At 40.6% G+C, this 17,616-nt stretch overlaps 1 protein-coding gene across 18 annotated transcripts in view; it reads left to right on the forward strand.

Annotated features, from left to right (window-relative positions):
• CADM1 (cell adhesion molecule 1) overlaps positions 1-17,616 on the forward strand; it is a 325,518-nt gene that overhangs the window by 263,341 nt on the left and 44,561 nt on the right. For all 18 annotated transcript variants that reach the window (XM_025465438.3, XM_025465445.3, XM_025465440.3 and 15 more), the window contains 2 exons: positions 4,899-5,036; positions 7,081-7,239. In XM_025465438.3, the coding sequence (XP_025321223.1) occupies positions 4,899-5,036; positions 7,081-7,239 (297 nt within the window). The remainder of the gene's footprint in view (positions 1-4,898; positions 5,037-7,080; positions 7,240-17,616) is intronic.

Genomic DNA, 17,616 nt, shown 5'->3' on the forward strand with positions numbered 1-17,616 from the left:
TGAATATACCCGGTGCTTGGGAGGCAGCATGACAGCACTAGACTTTGAAGAGGCATTTATGCCTATAATCCCGTTGGAGGTCTGATTATTCTAGAAGTAATAGGTTCCTGCTTGTATTGTATAGAAGCATTAACTTAAACATACTTGAAAGTAATATTAGTAGATGCTCTTTCTGCAGATATTATGTATTCATTTAATATTCTTTCTGTGGAATTGACTCTAGGATTCTTTGACGGAGTGAAATTGTTGTCATCAGTGTTTGAGTCTTTCATATTCCAAAATCTGACAATTTCCACTGATACTCATATATTCAAACCTTTTTCCTAAGGTTTAGAATTTTCAGATATTCTAATGAATGAAGAGTGATCTATTAGCATCTTCGCTTCTATCTATGGTTCTCTGAAAAGGACTCCATATATACTTACACAGCTGTCAAACTTCTTGATAGGTTGAAGATGCTGATTTTAGTGCATGTGTCTATTAGTTGTTTGAAGCATTCAGCAAAAATTTCAGCATAATTATAAGACGTAGAGATGGTTATTTGTTAGTTCTATTACATGTATTATCTTATCCATGTAAAAACTGAAAACTCTCCAATGATTTTTTGCATGCATTTAGGTGCCTTTTAGGATCTCCATTCACTCCTTTCACTAGCGAGTTTGTTCCTTTCTCTAGATCGTAGCGTAGGACTCTCTTATGCTAGTATTCGTGGAAACAGTGGAACAAGAAAGAGAATACACCGCTTGAAGATAAATATAGTTACTGATAATAGCAGCTAATATTATTACAGTCCTGTCCTTCTAAGATTAGTGTTCACTCTTAAGATTCCAGGAACAGGAGAACCTAATTATTTTAAAGGGTTTTGGAGTGAGATTTCACATACTGATCAGCTTTAAGACTCCTCTTTTGTTGTAATTAACGTGTGACTCATCTTGATATTGCTGATTTTTTTAATGTTGTAGGCGTAATGTTTATAATGAGCACTCTTATAGATTTGAGGTTAGCTGAGAAGAACCCTGACATTTCTTTGCTATTTTCTAGTATTTTCCCCTGTGATTTTCATTCAGGTTTTCATCTGTGTGCACCTCCTTACATACATCTTTGGTTATTTTCATTAATGGCCGCAGGCAGTTTTTACTAAATGTGTCTGTTTAGTAGAGCACGTATAAGTGTATTCTCTGGTTAGTAGCAGTTTTAATTCATTTTTTCCCACAAATGGATTTTTATACTTTACAAACCACTTTTGCATTAGAGCAGATGTCGTGGAGTTGAAGGGAATACAGGATACTTAATAGGCCAAAATAAACTTGAAGTTTTTCTTGTCCAGCCTCATTTTTCCAGAAAGACCTAAATCACCTCACTTATATTTTCCAAAGCTTTCTTGCTCTTGAAAAAAAGATCATGGGGCACCTGGGTGGTTTAGTGATTGAGCATCTGCCTTTGGCTCACTTCATGGTCCTGGGATCGAGTCCCAGTCGGGCTCCCCGCAGGGAACCTGCTTCTTCCTCTACCTATGTCTCTGCCTCTCTCTGTGTCTCTCATAAATAAATAAGTCAAATCTTTTTTAAAAAAAGAAATCCGAGACATCACCTTGATAGTGAACATCAATAAACCATTGTGACTCACATTATCAGGTTTGATTTTAGATTTGCAAACCACGCAACTCCCACTATACTTGGCTGTTTCTTCTTCTCATCTTAGTAGTCAGAAACCCTGGCCACAATGTGGACTTGGGGGGAAAAAAATCACTCCACTCTTTCTCAGGATGCTCTTCTCCATCACAAATAAGTCCTTTATTTTTCTGCACTGGTTTCATTTTCCAAGATGTGGCAGTTGTCCACACATTTACTTTAGCCATGAAGTTAGATGACGTCAGCTCTTCAGGAACGTGACCTGAGGACCTAGCACGAGTATAGGCGCCCACCCCCGCCCCAACCCCAGAAGGGTTAGGGAACTTGACGTCATATCTGTTGCAAGAGAGGAAGAAGCAGCATGGACAATGCCAAACAATAGATAATCTGTTACAGAGAGGATTGCTGCTGGTCAGGCTCTGAGCCTCCAAACAAGATCTAACAGGCATTGTTAGGTGTTCCCCTGGCCTCATTTATATGTGTGCTCTTCCATCTCCTTCCTTTGAGCCAGCAAACGTTAGTGGTAATGCAGAAAGAGCATGCCAAACAGTCGTCTCCATGCCCACCTCCATCTTACAGAGAGAAATACCACTGAGGAGGAACAGCTAACAGCGGGTAGGAAAAGCCTGTGATAAGGTGAGCTGAGCTGTCTTCAGAGGCCCAGCACGAACAAGGAGAGAATGAACGAAAAGAAACTCAGGAACACGCAGGAAACAAATGCCTAACAAAGCCTGTGCTAGAGGCTGGGTACCACTGAGACTTGACAGTGCTACATGCCAGAACCTTCTAACAACTCCTGGATTTCTTCCCGTCACGATTCCCAGGTCACCACAGAGCCACCATCAAGGTTTTTCTCCAGACTTACCCAAGCAAGCTGAAATCCATTGGACTCCATTGCCCTCTTTGTCCTATCCAAAGAGGACCACTTTCCCTGAGTCTCCCCTACTCGGTTTGAATTTCCTTAGACCGAATACTATCTCTTCAGTCACCGCACTCAGTCACATTTCTCATTGGGCATCATGGCAGATTCCAACATCAGAAATGATTTTTTTCTTTTTTTTTTTTAAGATTTTATTTATTTATTCATAAGAGACACAGAGAGAGAGAGAGAGAGAGAGAGAGAGAGGCAGAGACACAGGCAGAGGGAGAAGCAGGCTCCATACAGGGAGCCCGATGTGGGACTCCATCCTGGGATCCCAGGACCATGCCCTGGGCCTAAGGCAGGCATGAAACCGCTGAGCCATCCAGGGACCCCCAGAAATGATTTTCATCACTCTACTTTTACTTTTGTCTGAACCTTGACAGGAATTATTGTTGTTTGACTTTGATTCCTCCGTGTGTGTGTGGCAGGGTGCATATTCCTAGGTCTTTATTCTTTGGTGGTTTCGTCGTCTTGCCTCTCAACTTTGTTCCTCTTAGCTCACAAAGATCTTATTTTCTTCAGGCTTGGGCAGTCTTTTTCTGACATTTGCTCTCGCAATAGCATTTTGTTTCAATATTTCTGTGATAACCGCACTCAGAATTTGGTAGTATTTGTTGGTCCAAAACCTGTAGTCTCTGTGTATTCCCTACCAACTCTCGAGGTGTGTGTGATGAAAATCTATAACCATTCTGATTGTCATCTGGCAAGAATATCTACATTCAGGAAATAGCGAGCTAAGTCGTCCCATTTACTTTTGTCACTGCCTTTCTGTGTCTCTTAAAATGCTGGCAGATGTGCAACTCCAAATTGGATGTTAGACTATATCTCTTTATGCTTTTTTTTTTCTTTAAATGTAAGTCAGGGTAGTTCTTTGCCATGTTTAACTACTCATTTTGGCCATATCACTTTGGCAACACATGCAGTTGAGCAAATGTGTTCTTTTTCTTTTACACAGGGAACAAAGAATAGGCCCACTTTTGCTCTAATAGTTACCCCTCCACACACGCACACCCCACATACTGTCTTGCTGAGAAACATATGCAACATATCATTTTCCTTTTCCATCGTTCTCTGTAGGAATTTTCAAAGTGCTTCAATTCAATGTAAAAGTCTTCCTGTACACAGAATTTTACATTGGACTCCAACAGTTGGAAATCCCAAATACATGGTTTAATCCCATAATTTATTGAAGCAGTATCAGAGATTTATTATTCAACTTGATCATCAGGATGGCATGTTTATACATATTTAATTTCTTGTTTCTCTTCTGAGTTGAGAAACTTATTAATCATAAGTCTCAGAACTGTCTTTGCTTATTCATGGTGGTCAGGGCACATAGTCTGAGTTTCGCTGTGCTGAATTCCATATTCTCACTGATTTTTATTTCAAGAAGCTCCATCTTGAGGTAAGGTTACACCTGATGTGAAGTCTCACCGTCAACTCAGTTTCATAAAAGATAACATGCTTTCTTGCCATCCTCATCATCCTACATACTCTAGATTTGATATTCAGCATTTTAGCCCCCAAATATTTTATGCTGACCATCTCACTGCATTTGCTTAATAGGCTTAAAGAAGAGTGATTTTAATTCTGACATATCAAATGGACTTGCAAGCACTTAATAGTCTTTTTCACCTTTGCTTCCTAAAATCTGAAGCATTAGATTTCAGAACATGGAAAAATTAGAGCAAATTAACTGGCATGTCCTATCTTACCACATCTTCCTATCCAGTGGATTTTATTACTACCCCATCCATTGGAGGACGTGATTGTATTCCAGTTCTCTGCATATAATTTGAAACTGAATGAAACTGTTTCTAAGCACAAGTTTTCCATGTGTTTATGGTGAGTGATTCTTTTAAGGGACTCCCAAGTTTTTGATTTTTACTAGTTGTCTTTAAAATCTTTCATATGAAGATTGAAACCCAAAGGTTGAGTTCAGGGAGAACTGGTCGTTTCATATCCTTCCAGATAAGGATAATTTCATTAGTATCCTCGTCTTTTATATCTGTATTCTGATTAGTTTTCTATTAACCGATTGATAACTAACACCACTACTGTTATAACTCGGTCACTCATGACTTAGGAGTGGGAAGCTGGGCATTTTACAAGATAACTGTAGGAGAGAAATTCTAAATTAACAACTTTCATATAATTCACGTTCTTTGATGATGACTTTGTACTTCTTTTTTTCCCCTCGGGTGGCAGTTCGTTTTAAATTCCCATCAGGAATGTCTGTTAGTTGTCTCCTCTTTTTGATAGCAGTGGTGCTCGTTTCTAATGAAAAGAAGGCTATGTGCAGAAATGGATTCTGTGTTTAAAAAGCACATGTGTTTAATTTGTAGTCCCACCACGCAATCTGATGATCGATATCCAGAAAGACACAGCGGTGGAAGGTGAGGAGATTGAAGTGAACTGCACCGCCATGGCCAGCAAACCAGCCACAACCATCAGGTGGTTCAAAGGGAACAAAGAGCTAAAAGGTGAGGTTCAGGCTGCCCTGTCCTGAAGTACTGGATGGGCACCTGATTCCAGCGGGGGTACACCTTGGTGGAAATTAAACATACATGCAAAACATGCCCCTAAAGCAAAAATGTCCACTTCGATAGGGTTTCTTATCATTTACCAAATGTAACTGAAGCCAAAGCATAAAGGCATTTTATTGAGTCTAATGCATATCCTCCTCCTGTGGTTTGAGGGTTTGTGATGATGGGTATTTCTCGATTTTTATTCAGATGCTCAGAAAGAACTAGAACTCTTTATATTAGGAAGAGCCACTGTTGGAGGTATCCCCTGAACTCCAGCTGTCCGTGTTGTACCTCAGTTCTCATTCACCTTGTGACCTAGGGGGGATCAGCACCTCAAATTCTCATGTTAGATGTTAAAAAAATTTAAAAATTTTTTTAAAAGTCTAACAGTCTTCATGGTGAATTCCAAGTTATTCTAACATGTGTTACTATGCTGTCAGCTTGCTGACTGTGTGCTTTCCTGCAGGGTCAGGCATGCTAAGTGCAGTAAGGATTATATCCTAATTATGGATTTGAAGGCCCTTTTCTCATCGTGGACTCTCTAACTCACTTGCACGTTTCACCAGCCTGTTCTTTTGCAAAGCTTCTAGTTCGTGATAGTGGTGCAGGCCGATGTTTTAACGCTACTCCCCATCCTCTCTCCCTCGGCCTAGGCCGCCCCAGGTTTGATTCCTGTACCTTCAAATATCTGCCACCTTAGCCATCGCGTGGGCCACAGCCTGTCCCCTACTTGACCCTTTTGTGTCTGTCATCCTAAATTAACATGTGTGTGGGCATTCCTACCCCTTCCTTTTCAAGATTGCCTTGCAAGTGGTACCAGGGGCCAAACAACTCTGGTCATTTGCCAGGAATGCCAGCTGTGTTTAGCAATCTCTGCTGAAACGGAGATATTGATATTACAGATTTTATGGGATTCTTAGGAAGATGAAATGAGTGAATGAATGTTGGTAAATCACGTAGTGAGTATCTGGGCCAAGGTAAGTGCTCTGTGTGTGCTTGTGGAATAAATCAAGAGTGCCAGGAAGACAAGAAGAAGGCCTTTTAGAAAGGGGATATAAAAATCTATATCTAGAAACAGACAAATCTATATATAACAGCTTAAGTTTCAAAAAGCTTGCTCTGTTTTAATCTCCTATTTCCTAGGTATGGTTTTAGAAGGAAGGAGTTTTTCATTTCCCCTCTGCTTTTCTAAGTGAATTGAACCATTAGATGTGTACCGATAAGTACAAAACATTAAAAGAAAGTTAATGGTGCACCATGTCCCGGGGAGTGCCGAGTTCAGGAAAGAGGCCGCCTTGACCTATTCATCCCATCCGGAAGCCTCCTCCCTCCTTTTCTGGGTGTTCTTGGACATGTCTCCCATCTGGCCTGAAGCCTCTATCTTACTTTGCTCTACCCGCTGCCACTGTGTTTTTTGTGGTCTTCCAAAAGTCTCAGAGTTTAAACATTTCAATTACAATTTCAATTATGTAAATCCACTTAGTTACTTTCCCTCTTAATTGTTTCTGATGGGGGTGGGCAGAGGGGGCTGTTTATATCTCTATTCCTGATTGAATTACTTTGGAGATTTGGATGATGTCCTGGAATTTTTAAACTGCATGACAGCCTACTAGATGTTTCAAGTTCAGATGGTGGTAGGGGTGAAAAGCTCTTCTCTTTTCCTCCTCCAGAATGCCATAAGCAGTCAGATGGCAAAGTGGTTCAACTTTCAGCTGCCTTTTTGTGGGAGGTTTTTAAGATAGAAGACAACATATGTAATATATTTAAATAAAAATAGTATATATTATGTGGGGTAGAAATACAGCTTACATATATCCTCTACAAGGTTGAAAAGTAGAAAATTATAATTTTGTCTGTTATCTACCCACTGCTTACCCTTATCCCAGTGACTTCCATCATCTTGTTAAAATAGCTCTGTTGGGGCGGGGAGAGGAGTCTGTTGAAACAGTGACAGAGATTCACTTAACTCTGATTTCTTGGTATATTCTGTGTTCCCCAGGCAAATCGGAGGTGGAGGAGTGGTCAGACATGTACACTGTGACCAGTCAGCTGATGCTGAAGGTGCATAAGGAGGATGACGGGGTTCCAGTGATCTGTCAGGTGGAGCACCCTGCCGTCACCGGAAACTTGCAGACTCAGCGGTACCTTGAAGTACAGTGTGAGTACCTGTCTTAGTCCGGTCAGGCTACTGTAAGAAAGCAGCACAGATTGAGTAGCTTATAAGCAACAGTAATTGATTCCTCACAGCTCTGGAGGCTAGGAAGTCCAAAATCAAGGTGTACCAGCGTGGTTCTGTTCTAGAGAAAGCCCCCCCCTTCCTGGGTCATAGCCATTGCCTTCATGCTGTGTCCTCTCAGGGCAGAAGGCACTACAGATCTCCAGAGCTGCTTTACAAGGGCACCGATCCCATTCATGGGGGCTCCACCTTCATGACCTGAGCACCTCTCAAAGGCCCCACCACCTCATATCATCACACCAGATGCTGGTATTTCAACATAGGAATTTGGGGAGGGAGGGACACAAACCTTCATTCAAATCATAGCAGCACCTGAGTATTTTATCCTGAGGACATAGAGTAGCAGTGGCTTACAAATATTTCAGAAGCCACTTATTGAATACATATGTTTTATATAGAATAGATAGAGTTTATATCTTGTTGTCTTAGTAGTAAAATAATCAAAGGATTATTTTATTGAAACACTGCCATATTACAGCATGCCAATGAGGATTTTCAAAATACTACATTTAACCCAACTGTAGAACTTTAAAATGATTCCAATCTGTTCTGCCACATGACTTAGCTAATTGTATTTTATGAATATTGAGTATAATCATTTCTATGTCAACTTCACAATCTAGAGTAGTCCCTGACACTTTCTTAGGCCCCGCAGAAGTACCAAACTTTTTTTAAATTTTTGTAGAGGGGCTTTTATTCCCATTCTACACCAGTATTTTGTTTTAAATTGCATGTTCTCTTCCATTTTTAGCTTAAAGTATAGCAATGAGTTTAAAAGTGGAAGTCTTTGGGATCAGTGCCACAATCTCAATGGCTTCATCAATAATAGCTAGATCATGGTGAGTGAGATTGTGTCCTCACTGTGCCCAATGAAGTAAAGACACTCTCCTTATTTTCTCTCGGGACTCTACGGCCTGCCAAAATGTTTTCTGCACAAAACCATCCTTGCAGCAGAGTCGTGGCCAAGTAGCCAATGTCTCTGCTTTTTATCAGAAGGCTTCTGTAACTGAGCCTCTGAAAAATTGGAGGTGATATTTGAGTGTGCGTAGTGGGAATGTTGGAAGAATTTGGTTGGAAAGGCAACCACAGAGTGTCTGACAAAGGCAAAGCATTAGCATCTATGAATTCTTCCATTAATTTCCTACGGCTGCCATAACTAATTATCACGACCTTTGTGGCCTAACATGACACATGTATTCTCTCATAGTTCTAGAGGACAGAAGACTAAAATTGAGGGGTTAGCAGGGCCACACTTCCTCAAGGCTCTAGGACGAGAGCTTTCCTTGCCTTTTCTGGCTTCTGGGGGTCCCAGATATTCCTTGGTTTGTGGCCGTGTCTTTCCAGTCTCTTGCTTTGTCTCACCACGGGCTTGCCTTCTCTTCTCTTCATGTCTCTTATAAGGGCACTTACTGTTGGAGTTAGCATCCTCCCAGCTAATCCAGAATGGTCTCATCTCAAGATCCTGAACTTGATGCCATCCGCAAAGACTTCTGTTTCCAAATAAGGCTATATTCACAGGTTCCGGGGCTAAGAAGTGAGCATATCTTTTGAGGGCCACCGTTCAGCCCACTATAGTCTTCAGCACATGTGTGAAGCACATTGCCTGTGCAAAACAGGGGCCAGGGAAAGGTGTAAACAGTGGCTTCTAATTGCTTTTCCACCTTTTGACTAAAATTAAATGTAAAAAGTTGCTACTGAGACACCAGTCCCATTCTAACCTTTTCTTACTCTGTGAGTTTGGCTCAATTTAACATTACATAATGCAGGTTTTTCTTGTTAATTCATTTCATCTCCTTCATTATGTAGCTTCATTATGGGCATCATGCTTATAATTTTCATATCACTAAAACTATTGTGGTGTAATGTCCCTATAATGGGAAAACAGAAATGATCAGATATTATCTAAATTGGCAGATAGTAGATTTCTTGTGACTTTGTTAATATGTAATTCATTTAAGCAAACTTAATATCCATTAACTTTCCTTGTAGGGGCCCATTAGCTTTAATAATACATTAACTCCTTTGTGAAACCTGAGTAGACATTCACCCAGTCTCCACCCTGAACTCTTCCAGTGTCCCCAGAGCATCTTCCACATAGTATAGCCCCACCCACCTTGAAGTTACACTCACCTCCAAATGTAAAATATTTTAAATACTGTACCTCATACCTCTTGGAAGACTTGATAATGATCTTTTTAAGTCTTGTCTTCCATATTCTGTAGATTCAAGAGATTTGTCCTTCTAAGAAAAAGGAATAAAGCTCCATATCTGAATCCATTTGCATCTTAGAGTTCTGCTTCAGCCACAGGGAATTGACCAATGCCTTCCAAAAACAAAGACACACCTATTGATCATTTTTAACTCTTTTTTTTTTTTAATTTTTTTTTTAATTTTATTTATTTATGATAGTCACATAGAGAGAGAGAGAGAGAGAGGCAGAGACATAGGCAGAGGCAGAAGCAGGCTCCATGCACCGGGAGCCTGACGTGGGATTCGATCCGGGGTTTCCAGGATCGCGCCCTGGGCCAAAGGCAGGCGCCAAACCGCTGCGCCACCCAGGGATCCCATCATTTTTAACTCTTAACACAGTACTGTTGCAGGGTTCTTGTCTCACAGAATCCAAGATTCATTCTCACAGGCAATAAGGTGAAATGAAGTGAAAGTTTATTAAGGGAAGGTGAGAACAGAAAGGAAAGCCCTCTAGAGTGAGAGGGGTCCAGGATGGGTTACCACGGAAGGATTTTATGGTTGGTCGTTTATAGAAAACTAACCAGGAAACTTTGGTAAATATCTCATCTATAACATTTAAGACAAGGTAGATTTGTAAATACTAGACAAGACAGTATCTTGTCTGTATTTAGAACAAACAAGATAGATTTATTATATTCCCTTCTTTCTGGTTAATATCTTGTCTATAACTTTTCTGCACATCTGGGATTTCTGTGAGCTTGGTAACAGAGCCCCCTACCTGTCTCTCTCTACCTAGTCTCACCTGTCCCTTACTCAGCACCTTTTTATGGGAGACTACTGTTTTGTGTTTTTGGTTTTTTTATCCAAAGTGAGCCACGCGGGTATTTTATTCTTGATACTTCATTTTTCAGAATGTACATAAAGAGAAAGTCTTTTTACGTAAAAAAAAGGGTCAAGAATTACCAACCATTATATTAATCTGAATGGGAATTTAGAGTCTTCTTTGACATCTTAAATATAACTCTGTGCTCAGGAAAGTCACCTGATAGTTCACACTACCCTCCATTCCTGGAGCACTACTGACAACATGATGGACTCAACTAGGAATTCTTTAAGTAGCTCCTCCAGACACGACTGGGGTCCTCGACATCATTTCCCACCAGCATTACTCTCCTGAACACCTTTGCAATAACAAAAAAGCCTCATGCATTTGGGCACCAGGGCTTTGTTGGTCATTGGCCCTCGCCAGTGGTTCCAATTCCATCCCTCTCACGGCACACTCTCTCTGCAGACAAGCAGCACCACGTCTTGATGGCAATGAGGAGAGATCCTTAAACACATGAGATTTAGCAGTCTATGTGGAGATGGAATTTTGGGTACTCTGTGAGGAGCACTAGACCCTCATTTTGTAGTTAACCCAAACCCTTAGCATCAGTTGATCTTAACCTCCTTTAAAACCCATTTAAAAGTCCCATAGATCTGAAGAAGATGAACAGAATCACGTAGCCACCATGTTTTACTTCCAGTTTAAGGAGTCTGTTTATCCTACAGAGTTATTCTAACTCCATTTATTCAAGGACTAGTTTTCCCAGATCCATGGGCTGTCCACACAGTTAAATGAGTTAAATGAACTCATTTAGAATTTGTCTTTAAGTCACTTTATTGCTTTTCCCTAACAAAGACCTGTGGAAAAAAACATCAAATTAGGAATTTTATTTTGCTCTGTGTATTATGTTTAATAAACATCAAAATAAATATATGGCTTTTATTTTTAATGTCCTTTTGTATATTACCTAAAAAAGTTTTTTTTTAATAATATCATTTATAAGCATTAGATTATCACCAGAAAATACTGAACTCATCTATGAACCTCAGATTAAGAACAACTCTTTTTGGTAAGACTACCCTGGGGGAACTCTAACCTGATGGAACTGGTTATTCATTATACCCACTTGGTTCAGTCCTGGCCCACTTGACTCCATGAAGCCTTCTGGAAACCATTCTCTGCCTCATCTAAGACCAATGGCTGTTAACCAGGATGTGAACAGGGTTAAGTGACAGATAGTGAATTTGTGTTCTGTATAAACTACATTGTTTTATTTTTTTAAGATTTTATTCATTTATTCATGAGAGACACAGAGATGGACAGAGACATAGACAGAGGGATAAGCAGGATCCCTGCAGGGAACTCGATCCTAGGACCCTGGGATCATGACCTGAGCCAAAGGCAGACACTCAACCACTGAGCCGCCCAGGTGCCCTAAACTACATTGTTTTGAGAAGATATTTTTTAAAAAGGAAACAACGGAGACCTTCATTGTGTATCGTTAAACAGCATACCTTAAATCTGCCGGGGAAAGGATGAGCTGTGAAGTGGAGTGTTCCTATCCTGCCTAGAAGACAAGGCTTGAGCTACAACTTGGAATTGCTTTTGTCTTGTGGATTTAAGTCCTAATTAATTGAACACAGAATTTTGCAGTGTTTGTTTGTGAGGACCCTTATTTGTGGTACCAGGAGAAATTGTTGTGCCCAATTATGTGAAAAATCAGCCAGATGTGTATGCTGTCATACTTTTAATAATCTTTAAGTTCTTGGTGAGTACAGATATTAATTGTGTAGCATGCATTGAAGTGATTAACATCAATGTAATTTATCATCTGGAGATTTCTGAACATAAATAAATGAGTTGTTTTGTTCAGCAAGGTGTTGACCCCTTCAGAATTAGTGAATTAAAGCCCCCCCTCTTTTTTTATTATAAATATGAAAAGCACCACAATCAGCCAAGTGTTCAGTTATTTGATTTTCTGGGGCATTAGCCGCTCTTGTTTGTGACATTTCCCTGTTGGGTGCTCGTTTGCAAGCTCATTAATAAGGTTTTCTCATAGGAACGTTGCTAGGAATGAAGAACATACAGTAGGGCTCTTAGTTTTTCAGCTTTCATTGTGAGGCTCAGCAAGGCTACGGCAGCACACAGCTAAATGTTTAAAACAGAAAATAATTATGCGCGGAAGCTAGAATTCAAAGCTCTTGTGCCTCGGATGCAAGGCAGAGAACAGTTTTGCCTTTAATGTTCTGAGCTATATAACCCTAAATTCCTTCTGTGCATTTTTTTCCTTCTGCGTGTCTGTGTACGTAGCATTGCTCAAATTTACAACATGGTTGATTATAGCAGAGCGTGGTACAATTGTAGCACGGTTAGTGGAGCTTCAGATCTGAAGGAACGTACTCTTGTCAAATAAAAGCCTGTTTAAAGGAGAACAGTTCACTGTCTGAGCGTTAAAAGAAAACTGTTTAAATAGCATCAAGGTGGCAACACATAGCGACGTAAGCTGGGAATTCAAAGAAGAGCTGTGACCCTCAGTATGGAATTCAGATTGCTGTGCAAAGTGGGAAAAGCCTCACTCTGGACTGAGGTGAATCTGAAGCTCTTGAATTGCTGCTGTGTGTCTTTTGCTCGCCCCCATCACAGCCCTGCTCTTTGAAATGTTGTGCAAAAATCCTCATCTTGTGAGGGTTTTGTGTGTGTGCATGTTTGTTTAAAAGAGAGAGAGAAAACGAGAGATTGAGATGAGTTTTGAAAGGGAGAATGAAAACAAAGACTCTAGAGATGGATGTTTGAATACCTTCCCTCCTCTGATTATTCATCTGATGGTTAATTGCGTACGTAGGCATCATTTTCAAAATGAGTTTTATTGACTTCATATAAGCAGATATTTTGTAAATCCATTTTCCTGTTCATCCAGGGTCCAGAGAAGACTAGATTTTGTCTTTCATTCCCTCAATTGGGGGGAAATTGGGCATTGAGGGGATGATCAAAACCTGTTCTCTATCTGTGCCAAAATAAATGTTTCTCTGGTATCGACAGTGCCCTGCAGTGAAGGAGGGAGAAAAACCTGGAAATAGGAAAGTCTTTCTGCTTGGAGTGAAGGATGAGACATCGTTTCCAAGAGCAGCTCCCGTATCCATCCTCCCCCCATCATTTCTCTTCCCAGATTGTATTCTTCAAAGCATAATAGCTGGTGTTTCCCGACTTGGCCTGTTTCTCTCTGATCTCCAGTCTCGTCTTTGAACAGAATACGTTCTTCCTCCCACTCTCCCTTCCTTTTATTTTTTTTAAAGCCATGAATTGAGTTTCGGGGAAGTTATTTCAGTATTTGTTATTCCTCATGGAGACCCCCTGATTGAAACGAATGTTTAAGCTGTCATTTGCTGCGTTATCACAGAGCAGGGGCGGGGCCACATTCTTGATATTATTGACTCCATAGCTTGTGCATGGAGCATTCTGCAGCACCAGTGGGGCAGGAGGCTGAGGGACCAATATTGAAAGAGTGAGTGTCAGGCCGTGTCTGTTTGAATGACACGAGCTGTCAGGTAAGAGAAAGCCACCATCCCTACCTTCTGAAGTCACTCTCGGTAGATAGAGGCCCCTTACTAAGGACAGTCTGTCCACATCTGCTGTCTGACCTCATGTATTTGGGGAAGATACGTCTCTGTGGCTGTGGACATTGAGCATTTCCACTGTGAAACTAGTTCTCCTAATGTTTTTAACTCAAGGTCATATTTCAATTCTGTGGAAGGTTAAATGGTTGTGAAGTTAAAATCTGAAAATCTAAAATGAGTGGTCAGACAACATCCTTTATGATTTCCCCTAAGATCCCACCTTAGAGATACACCAGAAATACTAAATAAATGCGTAGTGAAATGGAAGCATGTAAATCAGAACACCTGGGCTGAACCTCAAATTTTGGGAGCTGGATTGACCTTCCAGAACAATGGTATGATTATATTTTGCCCTAAGGGCTGTTGAAGTGATTCAACAGGGAGGCCAGGAGACTGGGGTGACTCTTATGCCTCGGGTCGCCTACGGGAGCAAACCAAAACCTCAACCAGAGTCCCCAGGCTCCCAAGAAAATGAAGCTGAAGCCACCACCAATTACGAACAGCCAGCTAGGCTTTCCCCAAATGAGGCAACTACTTAAGCCACAGCCAATCAAATAATAGCCCTTGCTTTGCTTCCTTGTCTTCTCTGTAAAAACCTTGCCCCTAGCTCCGGTGGCTGGAGCATTTTCAGTTTGGTATTGCCCTATTTGAATCCATGAATGCTCAAATAAACTCTCAAAAATTTTAATGTGCCCAGTTTATCTTGTGACAAGGTTAAGATATATTCCATGATCTAATTTTTTTTAAAGTCAGTAGTCACACTTGGAATAGGAGTCCATGCCCTTCTGGTATTTCTCCACTTTCTTATGCATTCATTCACTTGGTAAGCAAGTATTGCGTGCCTACTGTATGTGCCCAGGGACCAGGATACAAAAGACAAAAAACTTTGCTTCTTACAGAGCTAACTTTCCTATGGAGAAAATCATGCTAGAAGGCTTTTCTTGTCCAGTGTTCACTTTAAAATTTTAAAGATTTCTCAAAAATAGGGAAGAGTGCTCTGTAAGTGTGCTACCCATTTCAAAAGCACTGGAGACATAACTTTCTGTTGCAACATCACAGAATAAAATTTGATTCTGTTGGGTAAACAGCAATTTCAGTATCCACAAAACTACTTGCAAGTTGCAACAGGAAGAAATTGCGTTCTACTGGAGTGATGTGGCACGTGCTTTTTGGTCCTGCATCTCCCACCAGATTTGACCCCTCCCACTCCTAATAGCTTACCCTCCTCTAGAAGCACAATTGCATTGTGGTGGTGGTGGTGCTCGGATTCAGACAACAGATATAACAGCAGAGGGTCCTTCACCTTGCAAACAAACAAAATAAATGGTAGTGAAAATTATTCGTGAATGTATGATGACATTAGAAAATAAATCTTGCAGGATGTGGAACTCCTCTGAAAGCTCGGTGTGACTGTTCTTGAACCAGACTCAGTCACCTCCTGCTACTGGACACTGTCTTCCTTCGGTGTAAAGCTGGCCTCTCCCAGCAATCCAGACAGCCATATGACGCGGGGCCGATTCTTGCCTTGAGCTTTAAAAAAAAAAAAAAAAACTAATACTCACCAAATCTCAGGTTAATCGCCGCATTGTCATGTTCCTCCAACCTGCAGTAATGCCCCATGATTGACAAAGACTCTCCAGTTGATGCTTTCCCCACCTGAATGTACAGGCCCAGACCCAAACTTCTCTCCGCCATTCTGATACATCTGAGTGCTCGCTACCTTTGAGTTCTCCCTGGTAGGGGTCCATTAGCATTTGCTACACAGGCATCCAGTCCACTCTAACAGATATTTGGAATATTGGACAGAATCCAATGAAGGCCTTGAAGACCCTGTGTCCCAAAAGCAGTTGCAAGACCAAATTTGCACCCAAACCCTTGGGTCTAGTTGCAGTCAATGTATCGAAGGACATTGGATGCCCACATTCTTTGATATAGAAATTTGTGGGAGTGGGAGTGGGTTTGGGGAAGTGTCAGGAGCCCCTGGGATAAGTTTCATGCTGGGATATCTGGTGTCTTCCTCCTGCCTCAGCTCTACTCCTGTCTAGGAAAAGGCAACAATGACCTCCTAGGTGAAAGGAAATTGCAAAGTGCCCTTTTATTTTTTTTAATAAATAATTTTTCAAACCTGCTACATTAATGTTGTGATCTAGAGAGAAGGAGATGATGACTTTTCATTTACATAGGCAAGTGAATACAGGTTACAGAGTCTCGAGCTTCATCTTCTGGAAAGATCACAGAACGTGGTACAAGGTCAGACTGGCATGAAATCAATTGTAATCTGCCAGCAAGCCATTCTAACCTCTTTAAGAGTTTCCTTTTATATATATTTTTCCCTTTATAGAGAGAGCAAAGTACATTTAAAGAAAGTCTCATCAAATTGGAATGTCTTTCTAATATTATTTTTTTAATTGGTTGCTCCTGCAGTGTGACCTAAGGCCTCCTGGCATTTAACCCTCTGTGCTACTGACTAATGAATGAATTTTGTCTGCTCTAAGAGTCTTGCTAAATGTCTTTCATGGGGTTTTTTAGAAATTACACTATTATGAAAACCTCAGATCCCTCGACCTAATTGATTGGCTGTTGGTGATGCCATCTCTCTAACTATAATGTTCCATAAGTGCACAGACCTAACTATTTTTCTTATTTTTATATAGCGGTTCCATTTTATAATGACATTAAGCCATTCTGGGCGATACATTTCTGGGCAGTTATTGCACTTGGGTAGAAAGTGTCATCTGGCTTGTAGCCTTGTGCCTTACAACACCAATCGAGGCGTAAAATGATCACCCAGAAAATGTACTGGGCCTTACCTCATTACTTAAAAATAAATCTTAGAGTCTGGGTCTGTCTCAGAAAAGCTTTGGTGGGTTATAACGTTTGATTTATGAACATAATTAAAATATAAATGATGAGCTTTGGGCTATTCAGTCAGCCATCTGGATTGTGCAGGATTTTGACATACTCACATTGTAGTCAGGATCTTCCTAGGAAAATTTAACCTCCCTGAGTTCTACAGGCACCACTGGAATCCCAGAAATGTCTAGTCCACCTGTTGAGCATACCTGAGCTCTTTCAGGGCAAACGAAGGGGATCGATCTTGACATGGAGACTGCCGGAGTGGTTTGTAGGCTGGGCATGAAGATAGTTCAGCTGCCCCACAGTCAGATAATATGCCTATAAATACTGCATGTGTCAACAGAGGAGGACATTTTTCTGTATAATACAAACAAGATTAATGTTTACCTTTTCAACTAGCTATTAAGGTAACCGTGGCAGCTGTACCCATAAGTAGATGGTAGATGTTTCTCCAGGAACCTGAGGAGTAAATTGGGAAAATCAGTTATCAAAATTGAGGGTGCATTTTCTATGGCTTAGTATGTTGTGTGTGTGTGTTTTTAATATAAATTCCAGGTACAGTAAATCCTTAGCTTGCTCTTCCTAATTTCTTTGAGTAATTGGCAACCGAGAAACAGCCATTAGTAACATAAAAAAGCATTTAACTAAAAGTCCATGGTACTGAAAAGAGGCAAGAGTGGATTAGATTTTCAACACTTTCTTTATTATTAATGGAAGTTGAGCATGTAAAACTCCTAGTGCACTGTGCTAAAAAATAGACCCTCTCCGTGTGCTTGTAAATGACACAAGGGAAAAAAAAAAAACCCAAAACCT

Source organism: Canis lupus, chromosome 5 (genome assembly GCF_003254725.2).
Source record: "Canis lupus dingo isolate Sandy chromosome 5, ASM325472v2, whole genome shotgun sequence".
Taxonomy (NCBI): domain Eukaryota; kingdom Metazoa; phylum Chordata; class Mammalia; order Carnivora; family Canidae; genus Canis; species Canis lupus.